At 34.8% G+C, this 24012-nt stretch overlaps 2 protein-coding genes across 2 annotated transcripts; one reads left to right on the top strand and one right to left on the bottom strand.

The window, feature by feature from the left end:
- The first annotated feature begins 4437 nt into the window (after positions 1–4437).
- LOC146999441 (histone-lysine N-methyltransferase SETMAR-like) lies at positions 4438–5409 on the top strand. The gene is made up of 2 exons (XM_085827360.1): positions 4438–4507; positions 4610–5409. Exons 1-2 carry the CDS (start codon positions 4438–4440, stop codon positions 5407–5409), a joined length of 870 nt encoding a protein of 289 aa, XP_085683486.1.
- A 13534-nt stretch (positions 5410–18943) lies between these two features.
- Positions 18944–23808, bottom strand: LOC118197402 (uncharacterized). The gene has a single exon (XM_035368908.2). The coding sequence runs from the start codon at positions 23668–23670 to the stop codon at positions 22504–22506; it is 1167 nt and encodes a 388-aa protein (XP_035224799.2). The 5' UTR covers positions 23671–23808; the 3' UTR covers positions 18944–22503.
- Between the last annotated feature and the right edge of the window lie 204 nt (positions 23809–24012).

Raw genomic sequence — 24012 nt, 5'->3', positions numbered from 1 at the left:
CCAGGAGGAAATGCCACTCCTCTCACCTCTCTTTTCCCGCGAAGATGCTTCGGAAAGATCGCTTAGATCACGACCCACATATCTGGCCCATCGTTCGGACATCCGGTTCATCTCGGAATCTGAGGAAAGAGAAATTTTTATGAAAGAATTTGATTCCGTTAAAGATGCCTTCTTCCTTAACTACTCTTGCAGAAACTTATCCTTAAAAATATTAAGCTCGTTTTCCTCACATATTGGTTTTCAGACACTGTCTAGTTTTCAATCGAGGTTAGTCGAGTTTGGGAAAGTTAAGCATCCAAAGCAGTTTTTCAAGGTTATCTTTCGCCTCGTTGTTTTTTATTGTGTTTCATTGAAGGTGTTATTCTTTTATTGCACTGCTTTGAGCTGAACCTGTTGTCTTGTTGTGGTGGAAGTCAAGTGGGAAGCTGACTATTTTTTGTATTTCGTCTGTATAATTTCTTATTACTAGAGCGGGCTCAATGTCTTTAGGTGAACTCTTAAGTTTCAGATTATTTTGGTCTTTTCTAGATATGCCGCTTAAAGAGAAGATATATAATATCGTTACTCGTTCATTCTCTCAGAAATACTTTCAGAAAATGGTCCTCATGAGAGATTTTCCCGATTTTAGTGACTAAGACTTTTATTCTATATAGTAAAAAAAAATTATCACGAAGTAATTTTTCGAAAGCATTTTCTGTAATTCTCAGTACAGGTTGATTCATACAAAACCGATCCAAAGATTTGACTTGGATCAGAAAGTGTCAACAGCTTCTAGAAACCTTGATGTGTCTCATGTGAAATACATATGTATCACATCATGTGCTACAACTGATTTTCTTTTCTATGAAGGTTTATAAGGTATTTCTCCCTCCTTCTTAGCATGCTTTCGTAATGTAGTGGTCAGCACGTTCGGTAAAACAACTAAAATGTGCATAATTACAGGCACATGATACGACATAATTTAACACTCGATCAACAGAATCGAGAAATTTTTCAATAACAAGCACACTATCTAAGCATATGTGACACTAATAGTCAAGTCATCTGTCGGGGAGGAGAATGTTTTCATAACAGTCACCTTTCTGTTGTTCCATATCTTGTAACAAGCTATGGATACTCAGAAATTTAAGTGAATATTATCGATAGAACAGAAACCTTGATGCTGCATCAACTAATCAAAACTATGCATTGGTGTGTTAGCATGTACTGACCTGTTGCGGTGAAAGAGACAAATCATTCCCAATACATTATATGATAAATACGTATTCGCGATCACACAATTTAAATTTAAGAAAACAATATTAATAAAGTACATAATACAAAAACCTTCTCTCTCCAGAAGTTATCAGCAATTTCTGACCTTTCACCCCTGATCAATGCGAAAGTCTATCTGTTTATATGCAAATCGCTTATAGCAAAGGTCGCCAAAACATGTATAGTGAGGATTCCTGACAAGATAAAGAAACATCGGTGTTACGTATTAACTCTGTAAGGCGACCACTTCCACACCTGATTAAAAATATTTGCAACGGTAAATGGTCGTCTTAGAAAGAGTTCAATATATGTTGTAATGCTGAGTACCAAAGTATGGGAAATGAGGAAAATATTTTGAGGAGTTCAGCAAATAACTAAACATTAAAAATTTAATAAACTAACTAACTAAATATTTTAAGATAGTTTTATTTCTGAATTTTTAACTTTTCATTTATAGGAAAATTTATGTACTTGTTCATCGTTACATAAAGCAATGTACACTCAAAATTTGGTCCACACGAATGCAAGTCTTCTTAGAGTTGATGATCACGATAGCTGTTGAGGATCTAGATTCTGAATCTATTCGTAAGTCTTTGTTTTAATATGACACCAAAGGAAGGAATCCTTGTGGGTATATCCATTCGTCGTAGAGGCCAAGGAACGGATCCATTCTGTGCAATCACTGTTTTAGAAGCGATCGTACGTAATGATGCAATTAAATTTTTCACTAACTATTCCACTGCACTCTGGTAAAAGATGTAGAAATCAAATTTTCAGTGTGCAATCCACTGTCTTCGAAAATTCGCAGTCCGCTTTTTAAAATATCTCGCGGATCTCTGCAATGAGTCGTAGTGCCCCAGGCTGATGTGCCGTCAATGGACTACAGGTGTGCTGTCAATGGACTAGAGGACCTAGGCTAGTTTCCTAACATTTCAGACATTAACACTTCAAATATATTTTTACTTAAAATTCAAAAACATTACAAAGACTATAATTTCACCTCTTTTGAAACCGCACACCTTTCGAGTGTAATTGGTTTTTCGCGGGAATGCGTTAGCTTGGGTTTCGCTAGTTCTATTCATGGAGGTAGGTTATGTCCTACCTCCATGGTTCTATTCCAGTGTAAGTCTTAAGCTATTTTATCGACCACCACGAAGTTCTGAGGAAAAGAATGACTGCCTCGAAAGTTCCCACGGACAGAGTATTTCTCAACGAATTCTCGGAAAGATGAAGTGACCAGCAGTCACAAAACAATCTCAGGTTTTTGTTCCTCTTATAGTTGTTCGAAGGGAAGCATTGTTTCGTTCCCTTTCATCAGTTTATAGGTTCAGTGTCTCAGACCACCCGGTTTGAGTCCCCAGTTGGATTTGGAAAGTTCTCCCGGACTTTTTCCCAGGCTGTCTTCATCATATACAGTTTTTAATCAAAGTACTTTCGCCAATCAAGAGGCGTTTCTAAAAATTACGGACAAATGAGGATCCTGGAAGTTTTTTCGACACGCCCAGGACAACTTGAACAAAATCATGGAACGCAGTTCCAAAAAGAGAGCGAGTGAGAGTTAGTTGCATGCAGTAAGTAGAGAGAGAAACCTTCTCCCGGTTTTTCCAGCTCGGCCACGAGCAAATTTTTGCTTCGCTCTGCGTAGAGTAATATTAATATCTTTGCTAAGAGATTTACAGCAAGGTAGCCGGGTTCGTCGCTACCTTACGAGGAGCATCCTGCTCAGACACAGCTCAGTCCGGCAACTACCGGCTTAGAGAGTCGATTAATTCTAAATAGCCTAATCTTGAGCTTACCCTCATCTTGAACTATTTCCAAACAAGAACTTTCATCTTGGCTGAGTTCTAAACAGAAACTTTATTCACACCGTCTGGAACTGGTTATATTTCTTTTTCCTTCACCCTACTGTGAGAACAATATTTTATTAGTTTATTTATTTATTTATTTATTTATTTATTTTTTTTGCATATAGCCTAGAAAGAATCTAAATAAATTTATTTACGCTACCTCTTGTCTTTCGAATTCCTCACACCAGGAAGGATTACCTTATTCCTTTAACTTACTCCAAAAATAGAATACTCTATAATTTGGAATTGATTCGTGATATGCGAAATAAGAAGCAATCTGTGTTGTTGGTCTTGTGCTCTTTATAAGATAACATACTTTTAACTAGTTATTTACTTTTATAATATCGATCAGATTAAAATTAATATTTATTTTTTATTGGAAGGTCATTTTGGCTTCCCCTCTTTATCCAGTTTTCATTTAAAGTCTCAGAGAATCTTAACCATTAATGTAGTCTTCAAATTATATCATTATCCTTTGTATAAAAAGAACAATAAATTCTGTCTTGACGGCTACCTCTTTAAGATGATACTTCTGAAAGTGATCAGTATTTCTGCGAATATAAATAAACAATAGTACTGAATTTAACCTATAAGCCAACCGCCATCGAAGTCCGTGTTGAGTCGACTTAGAGAGGTTGTAGAGTCCAGGTGGGTTAACTTCTAGCTGTATACTAGAGTAGCAGGAAACTACACAGGAGAAGGGTTCACGTACCCTTTATCAACTCTTTAAAATTTACAATGCGTCAACTCGACGCTAACAAACTTCGCCTCTACTCGGGCGGTAACTGAAAGTCAAATAAGTTGCAATATTAACAAGTGATAAAACTAAATTTATTTACTAAAAGAACTAAAAGAACGCCCGAACTAAAAGGATGTTGGATGAGGCTTCTCCGCACCCAGGATTGGCGATTGGGTCCCTTAAAACCCGAGTCGCCCTTTAAAATGGGGGAGTATATAAGGTATTTCTCCCGCCTTCTTAGTGTAGTGGTCAGCATGCTGGGCGCGTATTCCAGAAGTCCGTGGTTCGATTTCCGGCGGAGACGTTGCTCATTTTTCATCTTTTCTGCCCCCCCCAAAAAAATAAAATCCTTATGTCTCTACAGGTTATAAGGTATTTCTCCCGCCTTCTTAGTACAAGGGGTGATCAAATGAAAAGGTACGAAACGACGTAAAAACGTAACAGTTAAATATTTGCATATTCTGCCATGGGAGAACGTAGCGAGACATTTTGGGATGCGCTTGGAATCTTTGACTGGGATCGGAGCATGCGCGGGCGAGAGCAGAGCTTTTATCAAAAGCGGCGTCCAAATGATGCGGCAGTCCGTATGAGGCCAGGATGGCGTTCGCGTTGCAAAATTCGACAACTGAGGAGCAGCGAGGTGTTATCCGATTTCTGACAGCGGAAGGTGAGAAACCGGCAGCTATTCATCGCCGGATGGTGACAGTTTACAGGTAGAAATAAGTCTCTGACAAGTCTGTCAGAAAATGGAGTGCCCGTTTTCGTGCAGGCCGTGAGAGTGTGGGTGATGACCCGAGACCAGACCAGGCAAATACTGTCATCACGAGCGATCCCGACAAGGTGGACGACCTAATGAGAAGTGATCGGCGTGTCACATTGCGAATGGTGAAGGTGGATGTCAGCTATGGAACCGTGTGGACAATTGTTCACGACAGGTTACGATATCGGAAGGTGTGTGCCGCTTGGCTTCCGAAACAGCTCACCGACCAGCAAAAAGAAATGCCTATGGGGCTAGCACTGCAACATTTGTTTGGGTATCAGGAAGACCCCGCTTTCATGGAGCGGATCGTCACAGGTGATGAGACCTGGTGGCATCACTACGAGCCAGAGACAAAGCGGGACAGCATGCAGTGGAAGCATGCGTCGTCACTTCCCCCTAAAAAGTTCAAAGCCGTGCCGTCAGCAGGTAAAGTGTACCTCACCGTCTTTTTCGACGTTCAAGGTCCGCTACTTGTGAAATTCCTCGAGTACAGAAAAACCATTAACTCCGATGTGTACTGTGAGACACTTCGATGCCTACGCAGGTCCGTCAAGAACAAAATACCGGGGCTGCTCACGGAAGGTTTGGTTCTGCTCCGTGATAACGCAGGTCCACACGTCTCCAGAGTGGTAGCCAAGTTCAAGTGGAAGACTTTGGACCATCCGCCCTACAGTTCGGACATGTCGCCCTGCGATTTCCATGTGTTTGGTCCACTGAAAAAACACCTGAAAGGGAAATGTTTCAACTCGGACGACGTACTCAACGACGCTGTGAAGGACTGGGTCTCGTCACGGCCAAAGGAAATTTGAGAACAAGGAATTCTGCGGCTTGTTCATCAGTGGGATCGTTGTGCTCAGACCTATGGTGTATATTTTGAATATAGTCCACATTTTTACCCACCGTGTCGTTTCGTACCTTTTCATTTGATCACCCCTTGTATGTCTTGACTGGGGTTTAGTGTAGTGGTCTGCACGCTGAGCGCGTATTCCAGAGGTCCGTGGTTCGATTCCCGTCTAGGGCGTTTCTCATTTTTCATGACTTCTGCTTTCAAAAATTACCTAATGTCTCTACAAAGTTCATAATTTTTCTTCACATCTAAACCCTCTTCGGTAAAAATGACGGCTCGCCACTGTGGTGTGCTTAATAAAGCCATAAAAATTTTTATTTTTATATTAAGCACATAGAATAATAAGCATTTTCTCTCGTAACTTACCATAAAAATGCACACACTGCATTCCAGCTATTTTGCAGGATATGTGTTAAATATTCATTTTCCAAGACACTTGAAAGAAATGGTTCAATTCCTTAATCCCAAGTAACCTAAAACCCTTTTCCAAAGGAGTTCGTCTTTTAAGATCATTTCAAAACATTGTTTTACAGTGAAAAGATTCAGAAGCTTGACCATTGAAAGTAGTGCAGTTTCGGACATTCTTCCTCAAATTTACTCAAAAGCTGTGTTTTTGAATAATGCTGCTCTTTGAAAGCTACTCAGGCGCCATTAATATCCTGCTATTAAAAGGCACTGTAATGCTTCACTGTATAAGGTATTTCTCCCGCCTTCTTAGCATGCTTTCGTGGTGCGGTGGTCTGCACGCTGGGCGCGTATTCCAGAGGTCCATGGCTCGATTCCCGGCGAAGGCGTTGCTCATTTTTCATCTCTCCTGTTCCCAAAAAAATACCTAATGTCTCTACAACTGTAAATACAATAAAAATAATTCAACACATATATTTTGTATAAAGCCTCACCATATTATTTCGAACAGTTGTGTATAACCAACATAATGATAAAAATATAGTCGAGAAATATTTTTGATATTTTCCAACTGATTTCCTAATAAAACACAAACAATTAAATAGATTATGAAATGCACTGCTTATGACAAATATCCCTAGTGGAAAAATTTCTTAGCTTTAAATTTCGTCCTTGTAAATTTTTTATATTTTAAAACTTCTTTTCAAAAGTAGCTGCCGTCTTAAAATTAAAAATAGAGTGGAATCTCACTAAAATAACAATTTACAAATCCAGGCAACTTTTACTTTCTATCAAGCCAGTCGTCTTGAAAAAGTGATGTTCGATACCTGTACTTGTTTAGAGTCTCTGAAATATAGCGAGACTTTTCCTGGTCACCATTTTTGAAAGTGACCAGCATTTATTAAAAGGTAAACTAAACAACAGTACTAAGAATCATTTTTCTAAGCAGAATATATATCTAAAGAATCTAAAGTACGAGTTTTAGAAAGTTACTTTAATTACTTTCAGAGGTGGATTTTCGGAGGCTACACTAAGCGGTTTCACTATGAAACTTTAATTACCTCATTTGCATGATAGTAATGCGATGGATCGTTTCGTAGTGATCACTTTCTTAAAGTAACTGAAAGTGAACAGCATTTCTAAAAACCTATGTAAACAAGGGTAGAAATGTGAGGAGGACCGAAATACCCTCATATGCGGTCAGGTCATAAATTTAGAACCCCTTTTTTCACAGGGGGGCTGAAAAGTAGGGTATAATCTTGCTCGTGGTCTTGGGGGTCGTTTAAACATCTAACTTCTCTACATTCAGTTTTATACAGAGGAAAATACAAATTGAATTCTTCGAATGAATGCAATTTTGTACAATGAAAATGTATTACTTAATGATAAACTGTAAGATAAATAACATCTTTTTTTAAAGCCATAGGTGTAGAAAGACAGATATTTGTTACACGGATGAATTTGTAGTTAATATTGAGTTTTCATTTCAAATGCTATGTTCCATGTATGCGAAATAGCTGAGTATGTGAGATAATAGTCATAACCGAATGGCTTTCAACCTTTTCACGGCTAAGGACTGTTTCTCAATTACATTGTGGTCGCTGCTTTTTCGTCAATTTTCTAATGACATATAAACAATAGTTGTTCAGAAGTAAAACAACAAAAATCAGCGTTATATTCACAAAATTTTCACAGAACTAGTTTCGCTGGTTTTACCGAACCATCATCTTCAGCTGCAAAACCGCAAATGAACCAGATAGGAAATAATGATTAGATAAGATAAGAAAGCCTGGACAAGAATAAGCAAGTGGCGCCATCTGTTGGCGAAACCAGAACTAAAACATAATTTCTCTAAAAGCCGAAGGCAAATTTGGATTGGAATTAGGATCGTTAACTAGAACAGAAAGATTTTTATGAATGTGAAATGCCTCTAGAAAATCCAGTTCTCCAATGGAAGATGTTTTTTGAATAATTTTGGCACCAGAAAAATTGAAAGTGTGATTTTCGAACCAACAATGTTGAGCAATAGAAGACTTCTGTGTTTCCTTTTTTCTAACATGTGCCTCATGTTCTTTGACGCGAAATTTTAAGGCTCTTAGTTTGACCAATGTAAATTAAACCACACTGGCAAGGAATCCTATAAATACCCCAGGAATTCATATCCGGAATGGGGTCCTTGAGTATAGAAGTTAGAATTTTATTGATGGGAGAATAAACAACCCGAAAGTTAAATTTCTGCAAAATATGTGCAACTTTATAGCTAATTGATGGAAAGAAGGGAATGACAACAGAATTTTTATAATCTCCTAAAATAAGAGTGTGGCTTTTAGTGTGTTGAGATGACAATTTTTTAACTGCTTGATTAATAATGTTGGGTGAAAAGCCCCTGTCAATAGCTATTGCTTTTAAATAATTTAGTTCTTCATCAAGGGCTAGTTTGGAGGAGCAAACTTGAAGAGCACGGAAAACATAGGAATAAAATGAAGCTAACTTTTGTTTAGTCGGATGACATGATTTAAAGTGTGGTGGAAGGCAAACCGATGAAGGTTTACGGTAAACTGTAGTACTGAAGTTGGATGTGTTACGTGTGACCAGAATATCGAGAAACGAAAGAGAATTGCAAGTCTCAAGTTCAAAAGTGAACTGAATAGCAGGATCAATAGAATTCATTGTTGAAAGAACTTTATTTAAATCATCTTTATTACCTTCAAACATTCATTGCTCCTCCAAACTAGCCCTTGATGAAGAACGAAATTATTTAAAAGCAATAGCTATTGACAGGGGCTTTTCACCCAACATTATTAATCAAGCAGTTAAAAAATTGTCATCTCAACACACTAAAAGCCACACTCTTATTTTAGGAGATTATAAAAATTCTGTTGTCATTCCCTTCTTTCCATCAATTAGCTATAAAGTTGCACATATTTTGCAGAAATTTAACTTTCGGGTTGTTTATTCTCCCATCAATAAAATTCCAACTTCTATACTCAAGGACCCCATTCCGGATATGAATTCCTGGGGTATTTATAGGATTCCTTGCCAGTGTGGTTTAATTTACATTGGTCAAACTAAGAGAGCCTTAAAATTTCGCGTCAAAGAACATGAGGCATATGTTAGAAAAAAGGAAACACAGAAGTCTTCTGTTGCTCAACATTGTTGGTCCGAAAATCACACTTTCAATTTTTCTGGTGCCAAAATTATTCAAAAAACATCTTCCATTGGAGAACTGGATTTTCTAGAGGCATTTCACATTCATAAAAATCTTTCTGTTCTAGTTAACGATCCTAATTCCAATCCAAATTTGCCTTCGGCTTTTAGAGAAATTATGTTTTAGTTCTGGTTTCGCCAACAGATGGCGCCACTTGCTTATTCTTGTCCAGGCTTTCTTATCTTATCTAATCATTATTTCCTATCTTGTTCATTTGCGGTTTTGCAGCTGAAGATGATGGTTCGGTAAAACCATCGAAACTAGTTCTGTGAAAATTTTGTGAATATAACGCTGATTTTTGTTGTTTGACTTCTGAATTAGTATTTATTCGGCGTGTTATTGTGTCTTAATTAAACAATAGTTGTTTTTATTTGAGACTTATGAAAGAATAACGCAAACTAGACTGCAGAAAATTCTTAAGAATGAAGTTAAATAATACTGAAAAATACATTATTGATGCACTTTTGTGTTTTATATGTAGTAGTATTAACTACTACTATAATCCTTAAATGGAATCCTTAAATTATATATATCTATGTATAGGTATATATAAATGGAACCAAATATAGAACAAGATATAAAATATCTTTATTATACAATGTTCATTACCATACGTATATTTACGTAATATCAATATAAATAGTTAGTTAGGTTTCGTACATATATAATTTATTTTTATATTTTGTATTTTTTGTATTAGATTCAGTATTGTATACGTATCTGAAGTTTAATTTGTTCTCTTTTTGGGTTACCACTTTAAGTGAGAAAGAATTGTTAGGGCCTTCATAGGGATTACATTATATACAATCAGTTAGGAACAGACTTTTTCTTTCTTTTAATCATTATATATATTGAAATACTACTTGATAAGTATACGTAAAATATAGCAGTTTTTTAAGCTACTTATTTATATATCTGTTATTTGGTCTGGTTTGTTTGATTATAGCAAAGCATTATTTGATTAAGGGTAAGGGTTCCTTGTGGAGAACTTTCTAAGCAAAACTGACTCTTATGCACGTTGCACGTTTGGAAAACCTCGAAAACGCCAATACAGCCATCCCCGTCGATCCGGATTCGAACCCCGGATCGACCTGCCAGAGTTCAACGACTTTACAGCTCAGCCGCTAATGAGCCACACACACACACATCCACACATATACATTAAGTAGTATTTACATGTCGTTTATAAAGTATAATTGAGTGCAATTTAATCATAAAGAGTTAGAAAATATTCTACGGAATTACTTCACTTCGTAGACTTTTTGTTAAGCTTTACCATATTTCTTAAAGAGAATCGCAACGCTGATTCTATTTCCTAGCCCTTTATGTATCTTATTTTTTTCTACACTGAATTATATTTAGAAAATTATTTCACTTAATTATAGCTGAAAATGCAGTTTTTTTATTGAAGAATTTAAGGGTAAGAAGAGAATTATGCCCTTTTCTAATTATTTTTGAAGCATTTAATTTTTTTTTTTTAAAGCGCACATTAATACGGATCACTGAACTAAAGTGCTCGATACAGGACAGATTAATTAGCTACTAAATTTTGATTTTTGTTGAGTAAAAATGAATTCATCTGCATTCTATAAAAAAGTAAATATTCAAGAAATGTTTTTTTTTTTTTCCTATTCTCGCAGTCATAATATTTTTCTTAAATATTCAGCTAATTCATATTCAAATATTCCAATCCATTACAATAAGTAATAAATCGATACAGTAAATAAATAATTAAAATCAATTAAATGGAATTTAAATTGATTTTAAATGCCATTTTCCCTCTGATAAACCCCTCTTTAGAGTTCAATAGCAGTCGATCAGCTTTTGTTGGGGGTTCATTTTCTTTATGGCATGCTTACGTTATATATGTATGTATTATGCATTGCTCATACTCGTCAATGGCAGCTTTTAATATTTTTTGGAAAAAAATCAATATGAGAATCCAGAAAATGATTCTTAGCGACGATAAAATTTATTACTAGGCACTCTCATGCCACAGTGTTTAAAAAAAATCCCATTGTTTAAAGGTAGATTCTATGCTCATATTTTAGTCTAAAATTAAAAGCTGAAAGTCAAAATTAAGGGGGTTGCTCTTAGAAAGCCTCAATTAGAAGTAGTTATAGGAAATGTTAATCAATACTTATAATCTTACGGATTAAACACTTATTCCCTGTTTGATCACGTGTATGGCAAACAGATATTTCATTCATAAAGAAAAGAAAGGTGAATCAAAATGAGCTATATTCTTGTTTTTCCAACTGCAAAAACATCTTAAGATACTATCGGATTTAATCTTTAAATTATTCCAGTAATAATCAGAACAATGGGGGCCATTATTCTTAACTATAATTTACTAATGCAAATCCTATTTTGGTTTCAAATAGCTTTCATTAATTACGTTAATGATATACTGATATACTGATACTGAATGAGACCTAAAAACACTTTTTTTTAAATATATCTCCCCTTATGATCCCTGACACAGCCGTTTACTTTCCCCTTCCGTAATTAACGTCAGTCTCCTGCTCTTGACCGCATTTGCCAAGACACGAGGAGGACCCGACCCTCCTGGTTCCTTCGATCTTTTGATCATTTATGGGCCTCCTCATTCAGAAAACAAACGACGGCATCCAGTGTCCCGGCTGCATTTCCATATGCAACGGTGTAAATTAAAAGTTCTTAAGTTCAGAAAAACCAAAGTGCGAGCTCAAGTAACCAAAGAGTTAGTAAAAAGCACTAAAGGACCTTATAAACAAGGGTATTGAAGATCATCTATCTACAAAACTTTCCAAGCAGTCGTTTCAAACAAGATTTACCACACATATATTGAACTTTCCTGAAGATAACCGTTCACGTTTCCAAACTCTTGGCCTCTACAATCGGTGATATTCAGCATAGATATCTGTTTATAGTTTCAGAAATACTGGTACTTTTAGAGGTGGACGTCTCAGGGAAGTGGTTGCTGAGAGATGACACTCAGCGTCTGGCCTGAAAGAAAAGCCATAATCTAATTATACAATTTTTTCGAAAGTCTGGACCGTCCTAGGTAGTCATGGATTTATTCTGTATAGGGATATTCATTTTATACTATTGAAAGTTGATATCCAGTCACATTTACGGTTATAAAATGTATCTTCTTCCTCGATTGCTATAATAACTGCCTTCCGGAACTCTATCTAGAGTATTTATTTATGGTGGTAAAGCTCTTCTTCTCGGAGATAAGTGGAGGTGAGAAGGCATTGAAACTTCATTTTAACCACTTTATCATCCATGTCGTAATGCGAGGATTATCTAGATAAAAGTGTCGTAGGATTACCGAGGAGTAGTGCAAAGATAACAGTAAAAGAAAGCTTCTGTCTTTCTCCCACGCTCCGAAAAAAAACTTCAGCATAATTCACAGACTTGAAAAGAAAAAAAAGAGGAAATTACACTAATCCGGAGATACCAGTATAGAGGAAGCAAACCAACAAAAAAATGCAAGTTGAAAAAAAAAAAAAAAAGAATTCCAAATTCAGACTGCTTATCAGAGGTAAACACAGATTCTTCTGCTTGGATATTTATAAAGAAATTACAATGCTTTATAAGCTTACCATAATTTGCTAGCGATGTGTAGTAATCGGAAAACAAGAATTGAGAAGCTTTTAATACTTTTAAACACGACCTCCCTCTAATGTTGAACCTCAAACAGTATTCAGTAGGAAAATGAATGGCGAACATTAAACACCAGTAAGGTTAACCATGAACAATCAATCGTCTTGATGCAAGACAAACGTTCAACTACCAGTAATGTTCATCACGAACATGAATGTAAACCACAAACAGTAAACATACCTGCCATTGGCAATGCGGCTATCTTGTTAACGGCTTCGGTCTTTAACACCGGGACCTTAGTTTTCAGATTCCTCCTAACCATCTTGTAAACCTGTTTTCGCCAAATAAAAATGAGAAATGTAAATTCTGGAGGCCTGTGAAAGAATCCTGGGTCTAGGCTCCCAAGAAGTGGGCTCTGCTTTCAACATGCCCATGACTCCATCTTGCATCGTAAACGTAAGCATCAGCGGCGAATGTTCGACATGAGTTCCATTTGTGCCCATACAACTAGTTTCCTACCTCAAAATATTTCTAATATCATTAGCGATTACTTTCAAAAGTCGGAAATCTCAACAATTTGTTCGATTATGAATTCTCCAGAATTTTTGTTCTTTAAAACATCGATAAAAAAAAAAAAAAAAAAAAAAAAAAAAAAACCTTTGAAACTACCAAGAAAAATACGGAATTAAATATCCACAATATTTTTTCATTTAAAATTACAGGTTTTTAAATTATGATTTATAATAACTTTTTTTAACATTTCCAAAATTAATCAGGTCAGCATATATAAGGACAAATCAAATGAAAATGGAAACCAGTGTTCAGAAAATGGTTTGAACCATGTTTATTTAAACGTAATCACCATGGTTACAAAGGCACGTGTTCCATTGCTTCACCAAATGTTCAATTCCTTTGAAATGAATTTCAAATGAGAATTTCTTTGTTTGGGACCTGAACCAGCTGTGAACAGTGTCGATGGCCTCTTAGTTTGACTAGAATCGACCTTGCAAGTTTCTCTTTTCTTCCCAGTGGATCCATAACGTAAAGTCGCACGGCGACAAGTCGAGACACTAAAAGCAGATGTTTTAATACTGTCCACCCAAACTGTGCCGACGCGGCCTGGGTCTTAAGTGGTCGTGATGTAAGAGCACAGCCCCAGAAAACAGGAGAGTGAGTCTTTTCAGTCTGATTGCATTTCGTAAACGCTTCAGACTTCTACAGTAACGATGATTGCACCAGGGGCATGGAATCAGTCAGCAGTGGTCCTTGATGATCGAAAGCTTGTCATCCTGTTTTTCTTGGGTGGTGGGGAGTCTTGATGTTTCCATTTTTGCCATCGTCTTTTGCTTTACGGTCGTAAATGATAAGCAGTAAACCATAAATCACAGCAAGATTATCATTTAAGTTGTTAATCTTCACGCGCCCGTTTTTATGGATATCTGGTCAACTCGTTGAATCAGCTCATCTGTGATGACGACGTGCGCTTGTTCAGGTCGCTCTTCATCCTATAGTGATTCCCATTCTTCACGAAAACGTTTGTGCCACTCCTGCACACGGGTCAGTGACACAGCATGCTGTCCATACACTTAGTCATTCATCGATGTACTTCATAAGTACCAACGTTCTCGGACACTTTATGTTTCCAAAGGGTTTCTAGTGTCCGAGAATCACTGATGAGCATGATATTTCATGAAGGATATCGAAACAAGACATTATCAGCCCTACTTCATAACCACACTGAACTTTATACAAGATATATTTCGATGTCTACAACTCCGGCTGTTCTGTTTTCATTTGATTCACCTTATACACGTAAATATCGCAGATACGACCTATCAAAGATATGACTTTTTCACATTTGAAAGACAGTGAATTTTTTTATACTGCATGATTATTTAATCGAGAAAAAAATTATTGCATTAATTTGCGTTTCGAGAGCATTTGGGCTAAAACTATTTAAAAACAGCACATCTTAAGAATTCCGATAGACAGTCTCGCGCGCTGGAGATAAAAATATTTTTTTATTTCGTGCAGTATGTTGCCATTGCTTAGTTTGAATTCGTTGAGTTTCTTAATAAAAATTCATTAAAGTTTTACAAAATATGAAATAAATGATAAAACAAATTTTGAAATCTAAAATCTGGTTTGCAGATACCCATATTCAGGTGGAGGGCTACGTTAATTAAAATTTGTTGGCCTAGGTATCTGTTTTTTCACAGTGCGAGAAACATGCAGATTCTTCATTATTTAATATCTTTAAATGTAATATAAGCCGATAATATTTGGTGGCAACAATTTAAAAAGTAATACAGCTGTTTATAGTGAATCAACGCAAAATGCCGTTTCGACAATAATAGCCCTTCTGCGCTAACGCCCTTTTCGGCCATAAAAAATAATAAATAAATAATAATAATAATAATAATAATAATAATAAATAAATAAAATTAAAAAAAAAAATCTGGAAGGTTTCAGGTTTTAAATTACGTCCAAAGGGGCGTTTTTTTAACATTTTGTGTGTTACATTTCTTTATTAAATATCACGTTCTTCGCACTTAAACAAAAATTCAGTTCAACAGCAATATCGCAAAACAGTTTTAAAATGAACATATCCTTTAGAATTTCCGATACAGACTTTCGCGCGCTGGAGATAAAAATGTTTTCTCTGTACAGCGTTGGCATGGCTCGCTTTGAAATCCTTGAGTTTGTTAATCAAAATTTCGTTAAAGTTTTTCAAAATAGGAAATCGATAATAAAACAAATTCCAAATTTGGGCTTCCACATGCCCATATTCGTAGGGAGATAAAGTCATTCAAAATTCGATGCCTCTATGTACCGTTGTTTTATCACAATGCGAGAAATATACATATATTTATGCAGACTTTTCATAATTTCTTCAAATATAATGCAGGACTCTAACATTGGGTTTCAAAAGTGAAATGGATATTTATAGTGAACCAACGCAAAACGAAAACAATAGTCTTTCAGAAACAAAGCCATTTTAGACTTGGAAAAAAAAAAAAAAAAAAAAAAAAAAAAAATCTGAAATATTTCAGATTTTAAATTACGTCCAAAGGGGCGTTTTTTTAACATTTTGTGTGTTACCTTTCTTTATTAAATATCATGTTCCTCGCACTTAAACCATAAGATCCAGTGCAACAGCAATATCGCAAAATAGTTTTAAAACGAGCATATCTTTAGAATTTCCGATACAGAGACTCACGCGCTGGAGATAAAAATGTTTTTTCTGCACAACGTTGCCATTGCTCGCTTTGAAATCCTTGAGTTTGTTAATCAAAAATTCGTCAAAGTTTTAAAAAATAGGAAATCGATCATAAAACAAATTTCAAATTTGGTCTTCCACATGCTCATATTCGTTGGAGGATTACGTTATTCAAAATTCGATGACTCTATGTACCGTTATTTTATGACAATGTGAGAAATATACATACATTTACGCAGATTTTCATTATTTAATTTCTTCAAATATAATGCAGGACTCTAACATTTTATGGCAACAGTTTGAAAAGTGAACCGACATTTATCCGTCCGACGCAAAATGCCAAAACGAAACTAATAGTCCTTCGGTATTCAAATCTCTTTGGACTAAAAAAGATTTGAAAAGTGTTACAAAGTCATTCGACGCAAAATGCCATTAGACATTATAACGTCTTTGCGTTGCTACGCTACCAACACAATATCAGTGAGAAATGTAAAGAAAGCTCGCGCATAAGATATCCGTGCGCGAAGATGCACGCGATGTTAATGTTAAATGGAATGCTTTGAAATCATTGCGTTTGTTAATCAAAAATTCGTTAAAAATTTACGAAATATAAAATAGATAATAAAATTAACTCCAGATTCCAAATTTGGGCTTTCAGATGCCCATATTCGAATGGAGGACCACGCTATTCAAAATTTGGTGTCTCTAGGTACCGTTGTTTTTTCACAGTGCGAGAAACATACACACATTGCTGCAGATTCTTCATTATTTAATTTCTTTAAATACGATGCAGGGCTCTAATATTTGGTGGCAACAATTTGAAAAGGGAAGCGCCGCTTTATAGTGAAACAACGGAAAATGCCAAAACAAAATTAATAGCCCTTCTAGGCTAACACCCTATGGGCTAAAAAAAATATATTAACTACTTTTGGGTGTAATTTTATGCTTTAAACTTTTAATATCAGCCCAGTGAACTTTCTTACGGCAACCAGTACTAAAAAGTTCCTAGTATTTTGGAGAAAATTAATTCACATTAAACATTATCCTTCTAAGACAACTTCCGCAGAATTTCCATCGGAAACAGTGGGAAAATCTATTGGAAACAATGGCTGGTTGTCTTAGAATGGGGTTCATTGTATATTATTTCAAATTCCTCAACAGGAGAAATTATTTTTCTAAAGCATCATGCGTTGTCTCTTCAAATCGCACTTTTAAAGATACGTCTAGGAAATGAACGTCTACAAATAATTAATTCTATTGCGATAAATTTCGATATTTGTTTTTTTGTATAATATTTTAGATTTCAAATTTAAAAATGAAACTTTTACTCAATTTATACAGCCTGCAGGTAAAGGCTATCTGATATCACAATATTCCATTTTATTGGCAGAGAAGTTAACTTGTTTGTCAATAGATGGCATTGCTCGTCTTTTTCAAGAACCCGCCGAATAGCTGTCATGGACGTAAGATGGCGCTGTAGTTACCTCTTCGATCGTTTGTTGATAAACGTTCTATGAAAATGTGGCTCGGGCAATTTTTTGGAGCGCGAAATTTTAATCTTAGTATCAAATTATTCATATTCATACTATTTTCGCTAATATAATAAATTGAAAAAATGGAATATTTTTTATTATCATATTTATCGGAGCCTGTTTATTTTAAACCTTATACTTAACGATCACATGCTTTTGATTTGTTCTTAAAATAGTTTTCTAATTATGTGGTGTATATCACTTATCTATTGCTTTTATTTGGAGGCAGCGGATGTTATAATTTGAATGTAGTAAAAAAAAATGCTGCACTTAAACAGCATATTTAGGCCTATTAAAAAACAAAACTAAAGAATTAGATATATATACATATAAATGTATGTATGGCAAAAACTGGCATCATTCTATATAAAATCAATACTTATAATATGGCAGAATCTACAAGTTGTTAAGAAACTATACATACATAATTCAGAAAACTAGAAAAATAAATTTAAATCCATGTTTAATAAAGTTAGCACAAACTGCTGCTAAAAAGGATGTACATAAGGAAACAATTATACAAATAAAAAAATTACAAATATAAATGGGAGATGTAAAAAAAAAGAATGATTACATAATTGGGAGTTTTTGTTTTAAATTATTTATTTTCTTCCCTTTCATGATCTACCTATGTTTAATTTTAACAAACTTGATACACTTGCTTTCTTAAATATAAATACTTCTGAAGGCTTCACTTTGCACTTTAAAAAACAGCATTCTTAAATTATTTTGGGTGTTATGATGGCAATCTTAAAACATTTTAGTACAGAAAGATTTCCCAAATGAATTTCATAAAACTTTAGTTTTCATTCAAAGGATAAAATATCTGAGATATCCAAGTTACAATTTCAAAATTTGTGACTTAAGTTTAATATCAGCCATCTGGTATTCCTGTTCTGCTCTTTTGAAAATTTTGATTTTAATCCCTTCTAGTACTTATCTTTACACAAACAATGGCATTTATAGTACCAAAAGAAAAACAAATACACACATACTGTCTTATGTTTATTTTTTTAGTTCAGTTAGAGAGAATTGCTGCGTTTTATACTTAATCTTAAATTAATACCTTATAAAGCTAGAACTTTTAGGAGGGAAAAAAATTTGGAATACTGACACTTATAATTCATATAATTACAACCATTTACGAAGTTATCTATGATTCAAATTCAAAAAACATTATTTCTAGAAAGTCAAACTTTTAATTGAAAAATTTTCACGTCATCTGGAGCAAAGTTTTTTCTTCATAAATGTTTTAAAAATCAGTTCTGGAAATAATCAAGAGATATAATAAATTCATATTATATAAACTGCATACTTTATATTGCTTCCAAAAGGGAGAATTAAGCAAATTAATTAATAAACAAATTGTTAATTAAATATCTTCACATATACTTATTAATATTAACAAAATAATAGCACTGTTTAAATGTGTTTAATTTACTTGTGCAATTTAAGTCCTACCAAATATACTACCTGATGTGAGTAGAATATTGACATATGTTGCTGGCAATGTTTCATGTGAAGCAAAAGAAAACAACAATTATAACAAAAACACAGTTTTATTTTCATATAAAACAATTTTTACTCTTCATCATATCTACATTGGCAAACTGATGTGTAATGCAATAACAGCACACATAGAATGCAATTATTAACCTTAGAACAGAGTACAAAATTACTATTGCATTTTCACACATGTACAGAAACACCCTGCCTTTAGGTACAAAATGCTTATCTGGCTTGTTTTAAAAAATCACATATCCTCTCATTCATAAGGTTTGACTTTAGATGGAATAAATACTGGAAAGAAAAATTATCACATACCAATTCCAGCTAAAAATTAACCTATGCTCAGATTAATTAAAAAACTGATCCAGAATTGTTTTTAATGTACATTTTAAATAGTTAACCCTTTTTATTAAGTATTTTAGAACTAGTTTTAGTCAATGTTTTTATTCAATACCCAGCAACTATAACCAGAAAGAAATAAGATGCAAACACAGATGTATAAAAAATTGCTAAGGTCGAGTATTTAGGACTTTTATCAATATTAACAAATTTTGCTGCATGAAAATATTAAGCTACTACAAATACCTACCTTTAGAGTATAAATCAAAATTATTATGGAAAATGATTAATATGAATTATATTTACATAAAGAACATTTTAAAGGCAATTCTCTTGGTTAAATAATTATCTGAGCATTATCATGCAAGCTTCACACACAAGTATTGAGGTAAAATCGACTATGTGTGCTGCAGTGCAGCACATGGTTCAAAATTAATATATAAAAACTTTCACATGGCCCCTAGTGTTATGTGCAGCACCTTGTGGTGCAATATGGAGTGAAAAAATATACAGTCTAGGTTTCTTTTTGGCTTCGGTGTTTTCTTCATATGCCTTGTTGGACAGAAGGCTGAGAGAACTGTACAAATGAGGTATAAACTATACATATTCCTAACTAATTATATTATTCATGTACATCCACACACTGGAGCAGGATACAGTATGCGCAATAAGTAATATTATTCATACAGTACAGCAGGATATAATATAGACATGCGGAGGACTATACACAAGTAGCAACTTCAGAAAGAAATTAATACACAAATTCAACATATATTTTTGTGCTTACTTTGTACTATGGTAATAACAGCTTACAAATCATTACTTGTACATGCTAACCTGCAGATAATCCTCTTAAGAATCAAATGCAACACTTTATGCAATCAGTGAAGCAATTGGACACATTTTGTCTCACCATTCCTTGGTTCTGTTTTCAGCCTACATTAAAACAACTATTAGTAGTTATTGTAAAGTTGCTTTGTAAACTCTCAAAATGTAGTAATTTCTGAGGCAGTTACACCTTAAAATTCAATTACTATTTTTGGTAACAGCAATACTTTTTAAATAAAATATTCTTTAAAACTTATGGCAAACTTCATAGTAACGCAGCTCAGTTTTACAGCAGGAAGTAATTTAAATAGTACAAAATTTATTAAACAGTTTACAGGTTAAAAACTAGAAAAAATTTAAACTGATAAACAGAACCTGTGCCACACTTCGTATATACACAGTAGCATTATATAAGTAATAATTCTGTAATGATATCTTACATTATGTTATTTCACAACTAGAAGCAAAATATTGATCCATACCACTTTCCTGTGTTTAAAAAAAAGGGGGGGTGAAAAGCTTTTATTCATTAAAAACAACTATTAAGAACTTAAAAAAAAAAAAGAAATTTTCCCTATTTTTGCTAAAATTCCTGTAAATTACAGAATTTACAAAGAAGTAGTTTAGGTTAAACCTTAATCAACAAAAACAGCTGATGGTCTCTTCACAAATTTATAAAATTTCAGCATTAATTAACAACAGAATACGAAGATTTTACTAATTATGGAAAATATAATTATGGAAAATAATATCCATTTCAAATGAAAAATGTAAACAAAATGCCTCATAAAATCAAGGTTTTAAATCTCTAAATCTGATTTTGATACCACTGTACTAGTATAATTTTAAACACTGATTTTTAAACATTATAAAAATTTTCATGGTTAATAAATTTGTTAAAATATTTTTATAAAATTAAAATAAATATTTTCTTTCCTGCATAGAATTCTTTAAGTGTTTACATATATACAATCAGGAAAAGCACAGCAAGACTTCTGGAAATTTACAAAAATACATATTTAGCCAACTTCTTTGCAGCATTAAGAAATTTACAATTTAAGAAGTGGATTTTAATAAACTTGCTCAATAAAAGAAACTAAAAAATAACAATTTTTAATACTACTGACACATACCACTATGACAATCATAAAAACATCACTAAACACTACTTTAAAACTACTAAAAAAAGCTCAAATCTGCAACAAACAACAAAATTACAATGAAAAGTGTTGCAGGCCACAAAAATTAACAACACAGTGAGAAAACTCAAAAGAGACTCACAACTGCACATAGGAACTGAAGAAATATGACTAAATTTTGAGTTCAGTGGTACACAACAATATCTGCAGCAATCACATGCACATACATAATTTAATGTGTTACTATTGTTGAGCTAAAAAATTAAAATTTTAATGAATGAGCAGTTAGTCAATAAGTTTACCACAGCAGAAAACAAAATGCTTCTAACATCACAGAGTGTGCATGTACTTAAGATTTACACTTCACACAATACAAAATTATAGGTAACATATTTTAAGAATATTGACTTCAATAATTAGAAAATACTGGAGATGAGGCAACAATGCCAACAACTAATTAAATATAAGCAGAAGAATTTCAACAATTTTACAGAGTACAGAAAATGCTGATGAAACTACCCACTGTGATTCCATACATCAATGCAAAAACAAATATATTTACAACATTAAAAAAAAAAAATCTTTACTTACTGATTAGATATTTTTTCCGAATAGCTACAGAAATGAAAAACGTATTAACCTTTTCCCACTTGTTAATGATTACGCTGGATTAGCGTTACACATTTACAGCATAAATGAGTACCATAAGTCACAATCACAAAAATTTATACAGATCCGCATTTTACCAGCTGTTTTCAGAAAAGTTTTTCTTAGATATATCCAAGGTAGTCTTATTAAAAGTGCATAAAGTGCGCGCGTAATAACCATGTAATTGTTGGCGGGCTCGGCTGCACTTTAACCACATAAAGCACTTTCAAAAACTCTTCAAACCTTAGTTGGCTTTATATGGCACTTGTAAGCATATTTTTCTATCCCTTTAGGTATTAAAAGTTAAATGTCATTTTTTACTTCTAAGAAACGCAAGCGTAAAAGTTTTTATCCTAAAAACTTACATTTGTTCTTAACTGTCCTACACTAGAACATTAATTTTTTTCTCATTTTGAAAAAGTCCAGTGTTCTTTTAAATGCCCTGAGAATTTTTATATTGTGCAATGAATTTAAAGCTTAAAAACAGAACAAAAGCGAAGTACTTTGAAAAGTGAAATCTTCAATGAAAATAAAACAGCACTTTTACCTTCAATTTCTTTCCTCTTCTCTTCGGCAATTTATTAAAAGTCACAGAAAACAAGATATTCTACTGCTAGTTCAAAAAAATAATTTTTTTTTAACAGTCCAGAATCGAAGTATCACATCCTAGCAAACCGCTACTCCAAATGTCATCAATTCCACCCAGGTCAGAATATTCTACTGGATTCGCATAATCTGGAAAATCGAAAGGTGATGTTGATGATTCAATATCGGTTATAGGCGTAAGATTAAAATTGCCCCAAGTGCTATCCAAAAGGGAAGTCATGTCAGAAAGGTCAGAAATGTCCAAATCAGACAGTTCATTCGTTATTCCAGAACTATTACTCACACTGCTGCTGGCAGAAGACATCGAAGATGATACACACTCATCTGAAGATGGTTCAGTTTTGATGGATATTGGAAAACTGGTTAAAACAGAACTGTTGCTGTTGGTGACAGTGCTTGACGTAATCGTACTGGACGGCTCCTGCTTTATTGTGATCACTGGTTTCTTGCTGTAAAGGCTGTGATGGTCACTATAGTAGTTCGTTACATCCAAATGCGAACCTTCATCAGAAGACGGCGAGCTTGGTGGTGGTGTCAGACGAGCAGTTGGCGTTGGGACGTGTTTGCTGACTCGGTTCTTTAGTTTTTTGACATCCTTCGCTGCCAGCTTAAGTTTCATACGATTCGGGTAAATATTAGAAGCATTTGAATTTGGACCAAGCTGTGCGGACAAGTTGATGCTTGCTCGGGCGTGTTTAGCTCTGGACGAGGACTTGCCAGCGGCAGAGTGCTTATTCTGAAGAACGACGATAGAGTTGGACGCGGTGTTATGGGTTTTCGTCTTATCCACTTTGGGATTTGGCTTGGACTTCTTACGAGGTCGGTATTTGTAATCCGGATATTGCTTGGAGTGCATTTCACGAAGTCGGTCTGCTTCTTCTATATAAAGCTTTTTGTCCTCAGGAGGCAGTTCTTTCCAAGCTTTTCCCAATTTTTTGCTTATTTCAGCATTATGCATATCCGGCTGTTCTTGACAAATCTTTCGCCTTTCCATCTGGCTCCATACCATAAAGGCGTTCATCGGTCGTTTCACATGGTTTGTCTGTTTCTTGCACTGAGTAGCGTCAGTATATGGGGTCCGCGAATTTGCGTTCACTCTAAGAGATCCGAATATTTCAAACTTTTTAGCAAAAGCAGGGCTTCGGCTACTAAACTGTGAAGAAAGAAGGGATGTTCCATCCATGATAGCAGGCGTCATGTTCTAAACGGAGTTACTACCAATCCACGAACCCGTGAAAACACGGGATGTTGACGGTCTCTCACAGCGAGGGTACAGCGCGCTCAAAATTACACGCTCGACGTTTCGCGCCTGGCATCCAAATGCCTGTTAGAAGCAAGTGAGGGCGCTTTCTAGCCGCGAAACAGCCACGACGTCACAGTAGCTGTCGACCAATCCGCGTATCGTTCGCTGTGGTCAAGGTGAACGCCCCCGAAGCGCTTCAAGGCTAAAGCGGACATCGTTCGTACAGCCGGCTGAAAGCAGAAGAGACGTGCGCTCTCTCGACGGTGGATACTTGCAACTATGTGGGGAGGCAATATT

Source organism: Stegodyphus dumicola, chromosome 1 (genome assembly GCF_044657685.1).
Source record: "Stegodyphus dumicola isolate Sdum_Otavi_A_Nest chromosome 1, ASM4465768v1".
NCBI lineage: Eukaryota > Metazoa > Arthropoda > Arachnida > Araneae > Eresidae > Stegodyphus > Stegodyphus dumicola.
Note: the sequence above shows the minus strand (reverse complement) of the source record. Positions and strands in the feature narration are given on the sequence as shown.

Bases quoted from the DNA above. Each gene is read 5' to 3' on its own strand.
- LOC146999441 (XM_085827360.1), top strand. From the start codon at position 4,438: ATGGCGTTCGCGTTGCAAAATTCGACAACTGAGGAGCAGCGAGGTGTT. The intron at 4,508-4,609 runs GTGAGAAACCGG...GTTTTCGTGCAG, and splicing joins CCGATTTCTGACAGCGGAAG to GCCGTGAGAGTGTGGGTGAT.
- LOC118197402 (XM_035368908.2), bottom strand. From the start codon at position 23,670: ATGACGCCTGCTATCATGGATGGAACATCCCTTCTTTCTTCACAGTTT.